Source organism: Marmota monax, unplaced genomic scaffold (assembly GCF_021218885.2).
Source record: "Marmota monax isolate L192 unplaced genomic scaffold, Marmota_monax_Labrador192_F-V1.1 WCK01_AAM20220418_F8-fsc00015, whole genome shotgun sequence".
In the NCBI taxonomy this organism is placed as follows: domain Eukaryota; kingdom Metazoa; phylum Chordata; class Mammalia; order Rodentia; family Sciuridae; genus Marmota; species Marmota monax.
The window spans coordinates 3,516,330-3,532,847 of record NW_026692194.1 but is presented as its reverse complement, the minus strand read 5'-3'; the positions used below and the strand labels follow the sequence as shown (position 1 = coordinate 3,532,847).

Below are 16,518 nucleotides of genomic sequence, written 5' to 3'. Positions count from 1 at the left end.
TGCTTCCTCAGCCACGCTGCTCACATGTGCTTCCCAACAAGGTTGAAAATATTTGTTTTGGAAAGAGGCTCATTCTCTTTCCAAAACAAATATTTGCTCTTCATATCTCAATGCAGAAAAGACCACCTTAATGTGCACTGGCTCCTTGCTCCACAGAGCTGAACAGGAATGTGAGGGAGAAACATCACCTGTGGTTTTGAAGTACTTATGGGATCCTAAGGCAGTTCTAATCACAGTTGCCTCATAGTAATAGAAATTGAATGATCCATACACTTCTTCACACAGGAAAACTAAGTCCTTGCAAGTTATGTACACACAATGTCCTTCTACAGAACTCGGGTCTGAAGTCAAGGACCTGGGTTAAAAATAACTGCTCTGTAACCTCAGGCAAGATACTCAACCTGAAAGAATTTTTCCTCACCTGCAGTATGTGGACACTTGACTATCAGACATTCACACAAGGGTGAATGAGCACATGCCTGTGTGTACAACACGTACACAAACCCTCTCTCTCCTCTTACAACTGAAGAACAACTGGAAGAACTTGCTCCTTACGTGATTGCAGCAAAGGCAAGTAGGACCTTTAAGGCTCTGCATGAAGAGTTGCCCCCATCCAAATATAGGAAGCCCAATGCTGCTGTCCTTCCTAGTTTGCAGCTTCAGAAGAAGCCAGCAGGAAGAAGGGAGAAGAAAAGAGAACACACCAGTAATCAATCAGGCAATCATTAAGGCAATATTGCCAGCTGGGTGTAATGAAGCATGTTTGTAATCCCAGTGACTCAGAAGGCTGAGGCAGGAGGACTGCAAGTTGGAGGCCAAGTTCAGCAACTTGGCAAGATCCTGTCTCCAAATAAAACATTAAAAGGGCTGGGAATATAGCTCATTGGTAAAGTGCCCCTGGGTTCAATCCCCAGGACTAAAGAAAAAAAAATACTGCCCTCATACCTAAGCTCCCCAAGGGCAGGGTCTTCCTGAGTCACAGCTTTAGCACTATGGGTGGATACAGTGCCCCTGGGTTCAATCACTAAGCTAGTCAAACTCTCTTGCTCTGACTGCACCCTCACTGTGATTTATTTTGTCCAATACAAAACTTGATACATTGTTTTGCAATTGGGGTCTAAGTACATTCTAAAATTCAAGTTCTTAAGATCCAAAGTCTCCCACACTCCAAATAACCCATTATCTAGTATCCTCTAATTTTCCTTAGTACAATAGACATCTAAGAATGGATGGTGAGGGCCTCAAAGCAGGTTGACAAACAGAAAGACATCTGTTCTGAAATCCATTCACAGGAAGATGAATGAGATGCAACCATTACAGGAAGAATGGTGATGGGTAACCAGGGCACACCATCCTAGCCGGGCAGATTTGCTTTGGAATTTTGAGCCTGAGTAAAAACAGATTTGCCTCTCCATGAGAGACTTAATAATTATATTAAGACTATTCATATTTATACAGCTTTAGAAGGTCTGTAACGTGAATAAAATTACTTGCATGTTGATGATTAAACTAAACGGGTCCAGTACTACATCTGTATTCCCACACCCTCATACACTTTATTCCTTGGCTTAAAATATAAAGTGAAACACCAACATGGCATGTAACTAGACAAAACATGTCATAAGCCAGCTTACTCCTAAGGGAAACTTCAGCCCCACCAAGCCTACTGACTTTCATTTTAGAAACTTTTTAACCCCCCAGTACTGGGGGATTAAACCCAGGGGTGCTCTACCACTGAACTATATCACCAGCTCTGACCCCTTTTACATTTTTTTAATTGTGAGACAGGTTCTTACTAAGTTGCCAAGGCTGGCCTCAAACTTGCAATCTCCTGCTCAGTCTCCTGAGTAGCTGGAATTACAGTTGTGCACTTACCACACCTGGCTTGTTTTAGAAACAATTTGAAAGCTGCTGGTAATCAGATTTCTAGACCATAGATGAAGAATGGAGCAGAGAGGGCAAGGGAGCCAAGGATGATATCACAGAGAGGGCAGTGACAGCAGACAGCTCTAAGAGTCAGAATCTCAAACAACAAACAAAAATCTCAAAAAGCACCAACTAGAATCATAGAGCAAAAGGGTCAATAGTCAGTAGGGCAATTTTTTTTTGTTTGTTTTTTGGATACTGGGGATTGAACTCAGGGGCACTCAACCCTTGAGCCACATCCCCAGCCCTTTTTTGTATTTTATTCAGAGACAGGGGCTCGCTGAGTTGCTTAGTGCTTCGCTGCATTGTTGCATAGGTGTACACCACCGCACCTGGCTTCACAGCAACCTTTTGAGGCAGGAAACAAGATTCCCACTTCATACCTAAGAGTGGAAGTGACTTGCTCAAGGCTCCTTGGGGAGTTTGTGGGAGCACGGTCAGAGGTCACGTTCTGTTGTTCCATTTGCTTTCCAGTTCTGTCCTACAGATCCCTGTAATACAGCGCCTTTATTTTTTTAAAATCAATAATGCCCAGCTGCCAGGCATGATGGTGCACGCCCATAATCCCAGCAACTCAGGAGGTTGAGGTAGGAGGAGTTCAAAGCCAGCCCCAACAAAAGCAAGGCACTAAACAACTCAGTGAGACCCTGTTTCTAAATAAAATACAAATAGAGCTAGAGATGTGGCTCAGTGACCAAGTGCCCCTGAGTTCAATCCCTGGTATCCCCCTCCCTGAAAAACAAAACAAGGTTGCAGCGAGGCTAACATGACTCCTGGATATTCTCTGCCTTGTAAATTTTGACAAGAAATAGTACCTTGTTACACCACGTAAGACATACCGGAGGTGGAGAGTCCACTGAAGTTCCAATTTACCATGTGTGCATTAAAATGCTTTAACTAGGTTACTTCATTTCTACTTTTTAACATCCTATGACCAATTCAGCAGACTGAACCTTGTTTATGTAACTCAGGACTCTCAGGACACGAGTCAACAGAGAGCAGAGGTAGAGTCTGACCACAAAGCCCGTGTTCCTACTACTACCTTGGCAGCATCCCCTTTGTTGGTATTGAAAGAAAGAGCAACCTCAAAATGCACAGTGGCATTCACCAGTAACCCCAGAGACTCGGGGGGCTGAGGCAAAGGGATTGGGGGATGGTAAATTTTAAGACCAGCCTGGGCAACTTAGCAAGACCCTCTCTCAAAATAAAAAGGGCTGGAAATATAACTCAGTGGTAGAGTGCCCCTGGGTTCAATCCCCAGTACTGTGGGGGTAAAAATATTTGCAGAATGCCTACTATGTGCTCAGCACTCTGCCAGATCATAGGTAGAAGGGTAAGTCCTCTCCACACCTAGAAGAGCAGAGAACCAGGCTTCCCTACACATTCTCAGGGCAGGATGCGAATGCAGAATAAACAGTGCTTATCTGAAAAATCAGCACTGGAGGCCAGAGCCACAGCAATGCAATGGGAAAAAGAAATAAGAGGAAGAAATAATGAAAAGACAGAGATGGTATTACTAGATGAACAAAGGAAAGACATTTGAAAACTTAACCTGATTTAAGTTTTACACACTTAAGAATGGACCACAGGGAATATATCTAAGACAAAAACCACTAGGTCTAAACTGGGCACGGTGGCACACAACCTGTAATCCCAGCTACTAGGGTGTCTGAGGCAGGAGGGTCTCAAGTTCAAGGCTGACCTGGGCAACTTAATGGGACCCTGTCTTAAAATAAAAAATAAAAAAGGTTGGTGATGGCAGCTTGGTGGTAAAGTGTCCCTGTACCAAATCCTTAGTACTAAAGTTAAGAAACAACTAGGTTTGAAAAATCATAATCCCAATACACAGAGGAGCCACAGTCATACATTTTAGAAGCTAACTGTATTTGTTCTAATCTCTTCAATCACAAGTGCTAAATGCTAGGAGGAAGTCAAAATCTATTTCTTTAAATCTCGTTTTTAAATAGTCCCCTACCTTGACAGTACCAGGAAAAACATCAGCACTATTTAATAGCAAGTGTGCACTGGGCCACATGTGGACATACTCTTGAGAAAGGGAAATAAGTAGTAATGAAACAGCTAATACTTACTTAATGAAGTCCTATGCCAGTCAATATCATGTATTTTACTAATCCTGGCCTGACTTCCTTTCTCTGATATGGGATGCAGGTCAGGCTGTGGACTCTTCCTGCCTACCCAGAGCAAGCACATAGAAAGTTCAGTTTGCTTCACAGGGCATTGGGTCCATTGGTACAAAATATTCCTTCTATTTAGAAAATGCCTAAAAACCATCAATGTTCTAACCTTAAATATTGATCAAAAAAGAAACACTTCTAAGAATAAGTATCAGGTTGAGCAATATGACTGGATCTTAAAAAAAAAAAAATTCAGCTCAATTTACTTAAGAGAAAACAAAAAACAAGCCAGAACAAACATCCAAACTCACCAAAACTTCCTGCTCTGCCTCTATTATCATCTTGTTCAATTTCTAAGGATTCTGCTGTTAGTTGTGTATTTGTGTTCAGCCTGAAATACAGGAACTATGCCAATACTGGAGTTCATCAGCACAGCTGCCTCCAACTTCAAGTGTTAAGACTCCACCAGAACCCTGCAGCTACTACAAATTGTTAATATTGTGATTTCTGCAGATTCCCCTGCAGAGGCAGAAACACAGGCACTGTCTTACTGTGCTCAAGATCTTCTCAGTTTCCACAACAATGACTAGAATCAAAACAGTTTTGAGTTGCCAAAGACAGATCGACACCACCAGATAGTTCTGCACCCAATTTCACAAAACACATCCAGGGCTTCACTAGAATATGGTAAGTTTTTCAGAAGGAAGCTTACATACACCATAAGTTATCCAAATGCTACAATTATAATTATTGCATTAGCCTGCAGGAATGAAAGAGCATTTTCAAATAATTAAAATTCATTATTTTCTTCAACAGATACTTACTAAGCAACCACAACATATTCAATGGTATTGGGCCAACAACTAGAAAACTAAGCAGTTGAGCAGAAGCCCTGAATCCACAAATCCTGATGATTCTGATACAGAATCTAGCTGGGCATAAGCCCAACTGTAAATGGTGGTAAAGGCCATACAGCTCAGGGGAAAAATATTAGAGTCATCAATTTTTATTTGGAGAGTGGAGGTGAGATGGGAAAAGTCAAGGAGCTCCCAAAAGGAAAGGCTCACAGCTGGCCTGGGGGAAATGAGTGCAATGCACCTGTAGAAAAAAGGAAGAAAGAAAGAAAAGAATTCCAGAAAAAGAGCCGGGCACGGTGGTGCACACTTATTATCCAGAGACTTGGATGGCTGTGGCAGAAGGGTTGCAAGTTCAAAGACAGCCTCAGCAACTTAGTGAGGTCCTAAGCAACTTAGCAAGAACCTGTCTCAAAATAAAAATTAAAAAAGGGCTGTGGATGTGGCTCAGTGGTTAAATGCCTCTAGGTTCAATCCCAAGTACCAAAAATAATAAAAGAAAATAAAATAATAGTAAGTGGACGGACTACCAAGGCAAAACAGTTTTTGGTATTTTGACTGCTTCATTTTTAATATATCTTATTGGTTAAAGGAACTGAAAGCTAAAGGGAAACTGCTGTAATCAGAAAGGAGGTAATACTTGCTAATATCCCCATGGAAACAAATCCAGAGAGCCACCAAGCAGATGGGGGTTAGTATGGGCCCACTACCTAACAAGCTGGGCAGTCTGGCAGTAGACACAAATTTATACAATGACAGGTCCTGGCTTACAAGCTTCTTAAGGTCTTTCCAAGATTTTTTATTTTGTCTTGCTTTTAGGATTTTCTAATGAATGAACCAAGATTCCAATTCTGAAGTCCAAAGCACTCTACTGCTGATCTTAGCATTAGAGAATTTTATTTATGCTGGGCGCCCAAAGACTCAGGAGGCTGAGGCAGGAGAATGGCAAGTTCAAGGCCAGCCCCAACAACTTAGAGACACCCTAAGCAACTGAGTGAGACCCTGTCTCACTTGTATCAGGTTATTTGAATTAACACAGATCTACTGTCCAACTCTGAATTCACATTTACACATATCCCCTATAATCTTGAAGTGAATCACGGAATTCCCAACCCCAAATTTACTTAAATTCACCTTAATTTGCTATGACCCTTATGCCTCAAAGCATTTTTAGATATGAAGTCAGAAAAATCATGGCGATGACAAAATTATCACCAAATCAGAAGAATTATGGACCAACAGCATGACTGGTGGAAACAATGAAAACTCCCAAGGTCAGAATGACTAAGGCTGGGGACTGGGAATGTAGTTCATTACTGTAACACTTGCCTAGCATGTGTGAGGCCCTGGGTTTACTAAGACTGGACACTACAATTTATGGTGGTTAGTTAGAACACACTTCTTCCTGAACCAGGCTACTGAGGTGCTCAACTGCCAGCTCCTTCCGTTACTAATGACAAGACCTTGGGCAAACTATTTATCCTCTCTATACCTCAGTTTCACCATCTATAAATGGGGATAATAATACCATCTCTCTCACAGGATTGCTGAGAAAGCTAAATGAGTGAAGTGCTATAAAAAAGACTTGCAGCTGGGCATGGTGGCTCACATCTATAATCCCAGCAACTCAAGAGGCTGAGGCAGAAGAATTGCAAATTAGAGGCCAGCCTCTGCAATGTAGCAAGACCCTCAGCAATTTAACAAGACCCTGTCTCAAAAATGAAAAATAAAACAAAAATTTGCTGTCTTGGGCAAGGAATTTTCTTTATTTAAGCTTCCTCATCAGTTAAATGGGCAACAACTCCTTTACAGGACTATCTGAATGTAACAAGCTAAGCCTGTAAGACACCTATCTCACTGTCCCAAAAAACATCACCCAGAACACCTTGTTTTATGTTAGATACTGCAAGCTCCACATAAGCTATCTCATTTAACCCTCCCTCACAGCACCTGCCTATAAATACTACCCAGAAAAAGGCAGTATTTATTCCCATTTGGTACCTGCATAAAACCAAAGTGAGATGTGTAAATATCTTGTCTTAGATCATGAAGTGAGGAAATGGTAAAACCTTGAGCCTTAAGTGTATGTTACAAATGCATTTAACTCAGGGTTGATTGGTCTCTGGCTGAAAAAATAGTCATAAAAGACATTTTTCAGATATTTCAGGCTGAGTGTTAAAGACATCAGGGAATAATTCTTAAATTTTCTAAAGTATGATAATGGTACTGCAGTTTCACAGGAAAGTATTCTTATCTTTTTGAGAAGTAGGCTCAGGTATTTAGTTGTTAAGAGTCTTCATGCCTGCAATATTTTTGAAATAGGTTCAGTTAAAAAAAATTAAGCCTGTTTTTAAAATATTTTTAATGGAAAATCTTCCAGCAATAGAAAAAAATATAAATGATGGTTAAGCTACAAATTCATTCCCAGCAAGAAGTAGGTTACAGAGAAGAGATCATGAGAAGAACAAAAAAACTGAACAGCAGCCCCATGTCTCCCGAGTTAGATCTTATTTCATGAGGCTTGCTTTATTTTTTTTGTCTGTGAATTTTCAAGCCATTTGTAGCCATGATCAAATTCCTTAGACACATGGGGGGGGGGGGGAGAGATACAGACAACCAATAGTGGTAGTGCACATCTATAATTCCAGCTACTGCAAGGGTGAAACAGGAGGATCACAAATTCGAGTCATGCCTGGGCAAACTGTAAAGAACTTGCCTCAAATTAAAAAAATAATAAATATAAAGGGTTAGAGATGTAGCTCAGTAGTACAGCACTTGCCTACCATGCAGGAAGCCAGGGTTCACTCCCTACTACCACCAAAAACCAAAAACAAACAAACAAAACAAAACCCAGACAAAATTGCATGGTTTTCAATTTTCCCCCACAACTATGTACAAAAGATCACTTTTCAAAAAGGTTGTTGATGTTCTTTAAGTTTTTAAAATTTTTTTTGCCAAGGTGCTAGGAATCAAACCCAAGGCCTGGAACATGTAATCAAGAGCTCTACCACTGAGCCACTTTCCCATTCCGACTTTTAAAATTATCTTTAAAAAATGTGAAAATGTAGGGCTGGCATTGTGGCTCCGTGGTAGAGTGCTTGCCTAGCATGCGTGAGACACTGGGTTCGATCCTCAGCACCACATAGAAATAAAATAAAGATACTATGTCCACCTTAAAATTTTAAAAAATTTAAAAAAGTGAAAATGTAAACCTTAAGATGCATCTCAGTGGGACTGGAAATGCAGCTCATTGGTAGAGCACTTGCCTAGCATGCCACAGGCCCCAGCACCACAACATTAACACAAGCATTCTATCTGGAGTGAGATCAAAGAAGAATGAATGATCAGTGTATTTTCTACATAGAACCATCGTCCACAATCTTTTGGGATCATCTTCAACAAATGCAAACATGCTTTCCTGAATTACCGTATCTGTAAAAGAGGAGTTTTAAATTGACATGAAAAAGAACACTGGACTGGGAGTGGTGGAGCGTGCCTATAACCCCAGCTACTAAAATATCCAAAGCAGGATGGAAAAACAAAAGTAAGAAGTGCTGGGGGGATGTAGCTTGGTGATGGAGTGCCCCTAGGTTCAATCCTCAGTAACACATACATACAAAACAAAACAAAAAAGATCAAACAAAACAATATTATTAAAAATCAAAGCACGATTTTGGTTTTTTGTATTGATGCTAGATATATTTAAACTTCTGGACCATTCAATTTTTCAAAAAGTCTCTTTTATCTAAGGTACATGTATCTCCCCAAGTCTCCAGTTTGATGTCACTAATTCTCCTTATAAGTAACATATCCTGTCTACAAAAACCCGTTAGAAAACAAAAGATCAAAATTCACATGGAGGAAGGTTGGGATTGTGGCTCAGTGGAACAGTGCTTGCCTAGCATGCATGAGGCACTGGGTTTGATCCTCAGCACCACATAAAAATAAAGATATTGTGTCCACCTAAAAGTAAAAAAAAAAAATCAATACTAAAAAATTTAAAAAAAAAATTCACATAGAGGAGGGGGTAAATAAATCTAGCAAAAACCTAGGCTAATATGGTTACCATATCAAGCAATAATTTAAGCTCTGAACTTTCCAGACAGTGTGGCTTAAAAAAAAAAAAAAAGCAATAACAATAAAGCAATTATGGCAAGCTCTGTAACTCAGAAGGAGAAATCTTCCTGGCAGTAGGGTTTAAAAGGAATTTTTCAGATGGGTCATTACATAAGAACACTAAACAATATAATGGACAGTGACTACAATGGCAGTTTACTGCCCATGCGGCTGCTTTCTTCCCAGGCATTTAATATCTCATGCCAAGGGCATCACATTAAATGCAAACCCCAGAAGGCCATTTTTGCAGTGGTGAAGGCGCCAGGGCTTTCTGATTCTAACTGAAACCAGAACCTGTCCTCAAATGTCCACTGTTTCCACTGGGTTTTTCACAGCAGTGGAGCAGTGGATGAAAACCTGGAAAGGGAGAGATTTCCTTATTGCTGTGATCCCACCTTTTGCTTTGGATAGCAGATGGGGAAGGATGCAAGGCTGACATGCTGTTGTGAAAAGGAACAGACCAGGCTTGTATGGCTCCGAGGGATGGAGTCAAGGAACTTAATGCAGAATGGTCAAACCTCTCCAAGACCCCAAGGCCTGAGCATGTGGACAGTTTCTCACTACTCCTACTGTTACTCATGTATGCAGGCACAAATGAGGACCAGAAAAGTACCTGTTTATTGGCCAAGTTCAAAAAGGGACAAGGCCTCTATATTTCAGTACTAAAAGCACAACTTTTTTTGTCACTTTACTATTTCAAGAAAGATATATGAAGGCAAAGCAAAATGCCAAAACAGAAATACCGGCAGGTACAGTGAAGCCACCCTGTTTTGCACACCAGGCAGGATCCTCTCCAGTGACTGGTGTCCAGCAGATCAAGAGTTACTACAGTTTAAGTTCCCTGGGGACTCACAGGAAGGAAATTCCCATTCCCAAACACCAGCGCCCCCCCCCCCGCCTGCCCAGCCAGGCAAGACACCAAAGGATAAAGGGGCACTTAAAAAGAAGTGAGATTTCTTAGAACACAGCATTCTGTCACCTGCTGCAAGACCTTCAAGTCTCCCAGTCGCCCAGCCCTGAGTCACTTCCCCTCCCTGCACGTCTGAGTCTCAATGCTCACAGAGGAGGGGGTGGCGGTGTAGAGCGGGGAGACCTAGGGCCTCTAGAGCTCACGGCCCGCAGTCCCTACTCCCAGGCGTGGACCGGTGGAAAGTGTCCCTCTGGGATGCGCCCCTGCGACTGCCAACAGGCTCTTAGCACCCAAGCCGGCGCCGAGGCTACCTTAGCTAATGGCAGCTCTGAATGAAAGGAGCCGAGGCAGGCTCCGGATTTATGAATGTGCAAGGGAGGAGGGATGTCATGTGACAATAAAGGAGAGCGTCTTATTCACAAAAAATGAAAAAAATGGATGGTAGCGGGCACAGCCACTGAGAAGCGACAGCGGCTGCCGTGTGGTGACCGCTGGGACCCCTGGCCCAAGACTCCAGGCGCGGGGCCCAGCCGCCCCGCCCCCGTCGCACTCCAGAGGGGAAACGCCTCCGGCCAGGCAGAGAAAAGCCGATCCGGACCCCGCCACCGCGAGGCAGAGCTGCACCTGGGCCCAGGGATGGAGACAGGCACTGGTCCCGCGCGGGGAGGCTCGGGAGCCCCTTCGGCGCAGTGCCCGGAGCATTGTTCCCTTCGAGCTCGCGGGCCGGGCACACGCGCGTGCACGCTAGCGAATGAACACACACACACACACACTCTTTCTCTCTCCCCACCACCCGAGCTCGCTGCCCCGCACACTCTCGCCCGCCCCGGCCGCTCGCGCTCCGGATCCGCCCCTCCAGCTACCCCGACCCTGCGGGGCTCGCGTGCCGTCCCACAGGCGCGTGCACACGCGCGCGCGCACACACACAGACACACACACACAAGCAAGCAAGCGCGCCGCGGGACCCTTCGGGCGGCTCCAGTGTACCAGCTCGTGCACGGACCCCGGCGCACCAGACCTCCGCGCGGCCCGCGCCCGTCCTCCCCGTGCTCCACCGTGTTTTTTATGAATGAAAATGTGGTATGCAAATGAGAGCAATTCAAGAAAACGAAATGGCGGAGCCTGGGCCCCAGTGGGCTAGCAAGGGGACGCGGGGCCAGCGGCAGAGCGCGAGTCACAAAGTCACCACGTAAAAACCTATCGACCCCGGGAAGCCTGAGTGGGGGTGTCAAATCTTCAGCTCCGGCCGCCACGAATGGAGGGAGGTCCCTGGAGAGGGAGCGGGGACCGCCCCGAGGTCACCCGCGCGCCCTTGGCCCCCGCAGCAGCCACCAGCCTGCCGACCCTAAGCATGCCCCTGCCTGCCCGCGACAGTTTTTGCCCCCTTCTTCGATTCAACAAGGAGAGAAATCTCGCGCCCCAATCCTAACAGGTCAGCGAGTTGCTGCATCCCACGCCAAGTTCACCCAACGAGTCCCCGCCGGCGTCCTCAGCCCCGGCCCCCATGCTGTCCCGTGGGGCACCCTCCTCCCACCCTACGACCGAACTTACTCGTCCGGGTGTGTTTCTTCGGTCATTTTCTTGTTCACCTAGACGCCTGTCCCGCGGCGGGCAGCTTTGCTCCCTTCATCTTCCTGTCCGCTCACCCCCCCTTCTTCACATCTCCGGAGATCGCCTGATTTGGGGAAGGGGGGCGGCTAGAGATGAGGGGAGCGCTGGAGGCAGAAGGGGAAGCAGGGCGACCCGAGCGCGGGGTGAGGTTTGGGGAAGGGGCGCACCAGCCAGCGGCCGGGGGAGTGAGCGCCGCAGCGCCGCGGGGCTAGGCGGGCAGAGGTCGGGGACTCTGAGCGGGCGGAGGGCGAGATTTGGGCAGGGGACCGCGGTGGGGAAGAGCAGAAGAAAAACAAGCGCGCCTCGGGGACTGCTCGCAGCAGGAAAGGTCCAGCGGCGGGTGGGGGCTGGGTACGGGGTCGCCCCCGGGGGGCCGGGCCAATCACGGTTCCGGGGAGCGGTCGGCGGCCGGGGGAGGTGCGCCTGAGAGGCGGTGCAGGGCGCCCCGTCCGAGCCCCATCTCTCGACTCCACCGATTTACTCCATATTGGATTCTCACCGCCGCCAACAGGAGGAGGAAGTAGGGCGGAAGCGATGACGTCTTCCCAGCGGCCAGAGGTGGTGGAGTGCAAAAAGCTTCCTACTTGCGACCGAAAAAAAAAAAAAGAGAGAGAGAGAGGGAGAGAAAAAAAAACTTTGTCCCGCCTACTGAGCATGCCCAGCTTCTTTTCCCCCTCCCTCCTGGCTTCCAGTCCCCAAGGAGCCGCGGAGCGGAGTTGTTTGCGCCGCGTCTGTCTGGCTCCGAATCCTCCTCGATTAAGACTCCGGGTTTTAGGAAGCCCAAGAGGATGAAGGAGGCGGGAGCTGGGGACTTGAACACATCTGGCTCCCGTTTTGTCCCTTCCTTCTTTCCAAACCCTAGGACTGAAAATCGAGGGGGGGGGGGGCGCCTGGGGGCGAAGATGGGAAAGCTCAAGGGAGGGAATGGAGTTAAGCGGCTGGAGGGGTGGTGGTGCTCGGAGGAACCACTACCCCCACCGGGAGGGCGGGGACGGCGCAGGTGGCAGCGGCTGGCCTCGCCACCCCAACCCAACCAGAAAGAGTGGGAAGTAAGACTTTGCCAAGGTTCTGATGGCAGAGGCTTTTCCGTCTCTTAATTTTTTGTCTTGATAGATGAGCGGGCATTTTAAAGGAGTCGTTATTTGTACATAGAAAAATAAAGGATAAGCCCCCCAAATGCCCCAGAAACGTTTGCGTTTTTGTAGAAATGATAGAGTTAAAAGGTAATCCCAAATATATTTCTGAAACTATCTAGCGAATCTCTCTGCTGATGAAGGATGGATTTTGTTTCAGGCCCTTGAAGACCAGTTACCGAGCCAGAGGTTGCCAGCCCTATGGACTTTGGCACAGAGAGGTGAGGAGCTCATCAACTCCCCACCCCATCCCACCACACCCCCAGTTTTATTTTTCCTGTCTTGGCTTGGTACCTGCTGGAGGTTTTCTGGGTGGGCCCAGGCTCTACAAAGCATAAGGGCAACGTCCAGGACTAGCGTCCTGGGTATGCAGCTGGTATAGTTGTAGGGGATCCGTGCTTAGTTTCATGCTCTGTTGTTGCAATCTTGAAATCCTTTATAAACCAGGATGCAGTGGCCCACGCCTGTGATCACAGCTGCTCTGGAGGCTGAGGCAGAAGGCAGGCAAGTTCAAGGCCAGCCATAGCAACTAAGGGAGACTCTGCTTCAAGATAAAAATAAAAGCTGGGTGTGGTGGCCAGGCCTGTAATTCCAGCGGCTGGGGAGGCTGAGATAGGAGGATTGTGAGTTCAAAGCCAGCCTCAGCAACAATGAGGCCTAAGCAACTCAGTGAGACCCTGTCTCTAAATAAAATACAAAATAAGGATGAGGATGTAGTTCAGTGGTAGCTTGCATGAGGTCCTGGGTTCCATCCCCAGTAACATTAAAAAAAAAAAAATGTGTGTATGGTTTTTTTGTTTTGTTTTTTGTACTGGGGAGTGAACTCAGGGGTGCTCTAGCACTGAATTACAGCCCCCAACTTTTTTTTTTTTTTTGAGACAGGGCCCAAGTTCCTGAAGCTGGCCTCAGACTTGTGATCTTCCCTCCTCAGCCTCCTGGGTTGCTGGGATTACAGTTGTTTACTGTGCCTGGACTCCTTTATACTTTTTTAACAAGGGGACTCTGCATTTTCACTTTGCACTGGATCCCACACATTACATAATTATTGAGTATTTCTGGGATCTTGCCATGGAGCAAGAGACCTACTCCCTGTCCCTTTCTGCTCCACAGCACAGTAGAATTTTCTGTACTTGTGAATGTGCCATAAGACAATTCACAGAGATTTTAGCAAAACAGTAACTATTAAACTAGAAGATAAGCATGTGCCTCAAATATGGAATACCTAAAAGGTATATACATATGGAAAGCCATATGTGCTCTAAAGATAGTAAATTTCACCTTGAGTCAGGAGAAACTGCTGGCTTACCCTAGACTTCCTGCTTATCACATCCATGATCTCTGTGTACAAAGACTGAGGTTCAACTCCTTTGATGCTGGGTTCCGGTGATGTGTAGTGGTGAGAAGGGCAGTAGACTGGGTGGAACACCTGGGTTCTGGTTTTCTCCTGGCCCACCTGAGACCCTGAGTGAGGCTTTTATCAAGTCTTCAGTTTCACAAGGATAACAAAGCCAACAGTGTTTTTCTCAGTTTTTCAGGCCATCAAGAATCTTAAGCCAGGGCTGGTGGTGCTTGCCTGTAATACCAACTACTTGGGAGACTAAGGCAGGAGGATCGCCAAGTTTGAGGTCAGCCTGGAAAAGTTAGTGAGCTCTGTCTCAAAATAAAAAGGGCTGAGGATGTAGCTCAGCATTAGAGAGCACCCCTGGGTTTAATTCTCCTCCACAAAAAAAAAAAAAAAAAAAAAAAGTCAAAGAGAAAGCACTACCTATACAAAGGCAAGTGTCCTCTAAATTCCATAACTACCCAGTTCTCACCTTTCACTTTTGATGCTCTTCTCCCTGGGTATATTGAAAGAGATCCTACTCTCAGTCATTCCTGAACTTCTAGGAACACAGGCATTTATTCACACCAAAATTACCTACTCAATGGGCATCTCTCTGGCTCTACCCTCTAGTTTCAGAGTACACAGTACAGCACCATGGCAGTTGTGGTGATTATTAGTTTCTGCAGGTTGGCAAGCTCTGAGCAGCTTGGATGAGTTTTACCCCTACTCACTCAGCCAGCTGTTGCAACTAGTGAAGGACTGGTACAGCCCATGGGCCAGGCAGCCAGGGGGACAATGGAAAAAAATCATTCTGAAGTCCAGGAGTCACGAAGTCCCTACTGAGATCTCTTTGGTGCCAGACTCAATCTGGAGCATCTTGGGAAGGTCTTAGATTCTTTTTGGCCTTGGGTTCAGTGTCTTTTGTATCAGTATAATATCCCCAATGTAGAGTTGCTGGAAGATGAAATGGGCTATACAGTTAAGGTACCATAGATAAGAGATTCCATTGCCAGATACGGTGGCACACATCTGTAATCCCAGCGGTTCAGGAAGCTGAGACAGGAGGATCACAAGTTCAAAGCCACCCTCAGCAATTTAGCAAGGCCCTAAGCAACTAAGTAAGACTCTGTCTCTAAATAAACATAAGAGGGGCTGGGGTTGTGGCTCAGCATAGAGTAATTGCCTAGCACTGGCAAAGCCCTGGGTTCAATCCTCAGCACCACATAAAAATAATAAGTAAAATAAAGGTATTGTATTCAACTACAACTAAAAAAAATAAATATTTTTTAAATAAATAAATATAAGAAAGTGCTGGGATGGGCTGGGGATGTGGCTCAAGCGGTAGCGCGCTCGCCTGGCATGCGTGTGGCCCGGTTCGATCCTCAGCACCACATACAAACAAAGATGTTGTGTCCACTGAAAACTGAAAAATAAATATTAAAAAAAAAAGAAAGAAAGTGCTGGGGATGTGGCTCAGTTGTTAAGTGTCCCTGGGTTCAATTCCTGGTACAGAAAAAAAAAAAAAATCCTGACAACTTTTCCTGCTCTTCAGTTGATTCTTCGTTCTTCTTATTCCCTATATTTCCCCCCAACAGGGATGGAACCCAAAATCTTGCACTTACTAGGCAAAGTGCTCTCTCACCGTTTTAGACCCCAGCCTCTTTTTGTTCCCTGAAATAAAGCCTTACAAGCCAGGTGTTGTGGTCCACACCTGTAATCCCAGCTACTCAGGAGGCTGAGACAGGAGAATCCAGAGTTCCAAACAGGCCTCAGCAATTAAGCAAGGCACTTAGCAACCCAGAGAGACCCTGTTTCTAAAAAAATAAAAGGGCTGAGGAAGTGGCTCAGTGGTTAAGCGCCCCTGGGTTCAATCCCCAGTACCAAAAATATAATAAGTAAATAAATAAAGTCTTACAGCTGGGCGCAGTGAAGCACACCAGGTTGAGGCAGGATTGGAGGTTCAAAAAAATTTAGTGAAGCCCTTTCTCAAAAAATAAAAAGGGCAAGGGCTGGGGATGTACCTCAGTGATTCAAGCATTTCTAGATTCAATCCCTAGTATCCAATAAAGAAAGTAAGACTTCTTGTTCTTTTCTGCTTTGTCACTGTCACTTAGAGGGGTCTTTTGATAGAAACCATGCTAGCAGATCGCCGCTTAGTCCTGCCCATCAGTTGTTAACTGTGGTTGAGGCGAATCTGATTTCTGCATCTTCAGAGACTATATGAGGATACTGGATGAATTAACTCGGATACGTTTATTGAATTGAATATCAGAGTTTTGGCAAAGTCCACTCCACTGGATCGTAACTGGGAAAAGGGAACAGCACAGATTAAGACTTTAAAAGACGCCTCTGAAACGAGTTAAGGACCCGTATCCCTCCTTCTCCCTCCCCACATCCAGCAAAACAGGGAGCAGGCAGCTCTGCACACGATCTAATCCAGAGGGTGGACTCAGAGTAAGACGGTAAAGCTCCAAATGTGCTATGGAACGGCTCAGAACTTCAACGCAAA

The 16,518-nt window shown here is 45.5% G+C and overlaps 1 protein-coding gene across 1 annotated transcript in view; it reads right to left on the bottom strand.

Moving 5' to 3' along the window:
* Positions 1-12,135, bottom strand: part of Spred2 (sprouty related EVH1 domain containing 2) — a 119,959-nt gene extending 107,824 nt beyond the window's left edge. The window contains exons 1-2 of the mRNA XM_046422791.2: positions 11,855-12,135; positions 11,493-11,616 (exon numbers count right to left, since the gene is read on the bottom strand). Of these exons, the coding sequence (XP_046278747.1) occupies positions 11,493-11,518 (26 nt within the window). The 5' untranslated portion in view covers positions 11,519-11,616; positions 11,855-12,135. The remainder of the gene's footprint in view (positions 1-11,492; positions 11,617-11,854) is intronic.
* Between the last annotated feature and the right edge of the window lie 4,383 nt (positions 12,136-16,518).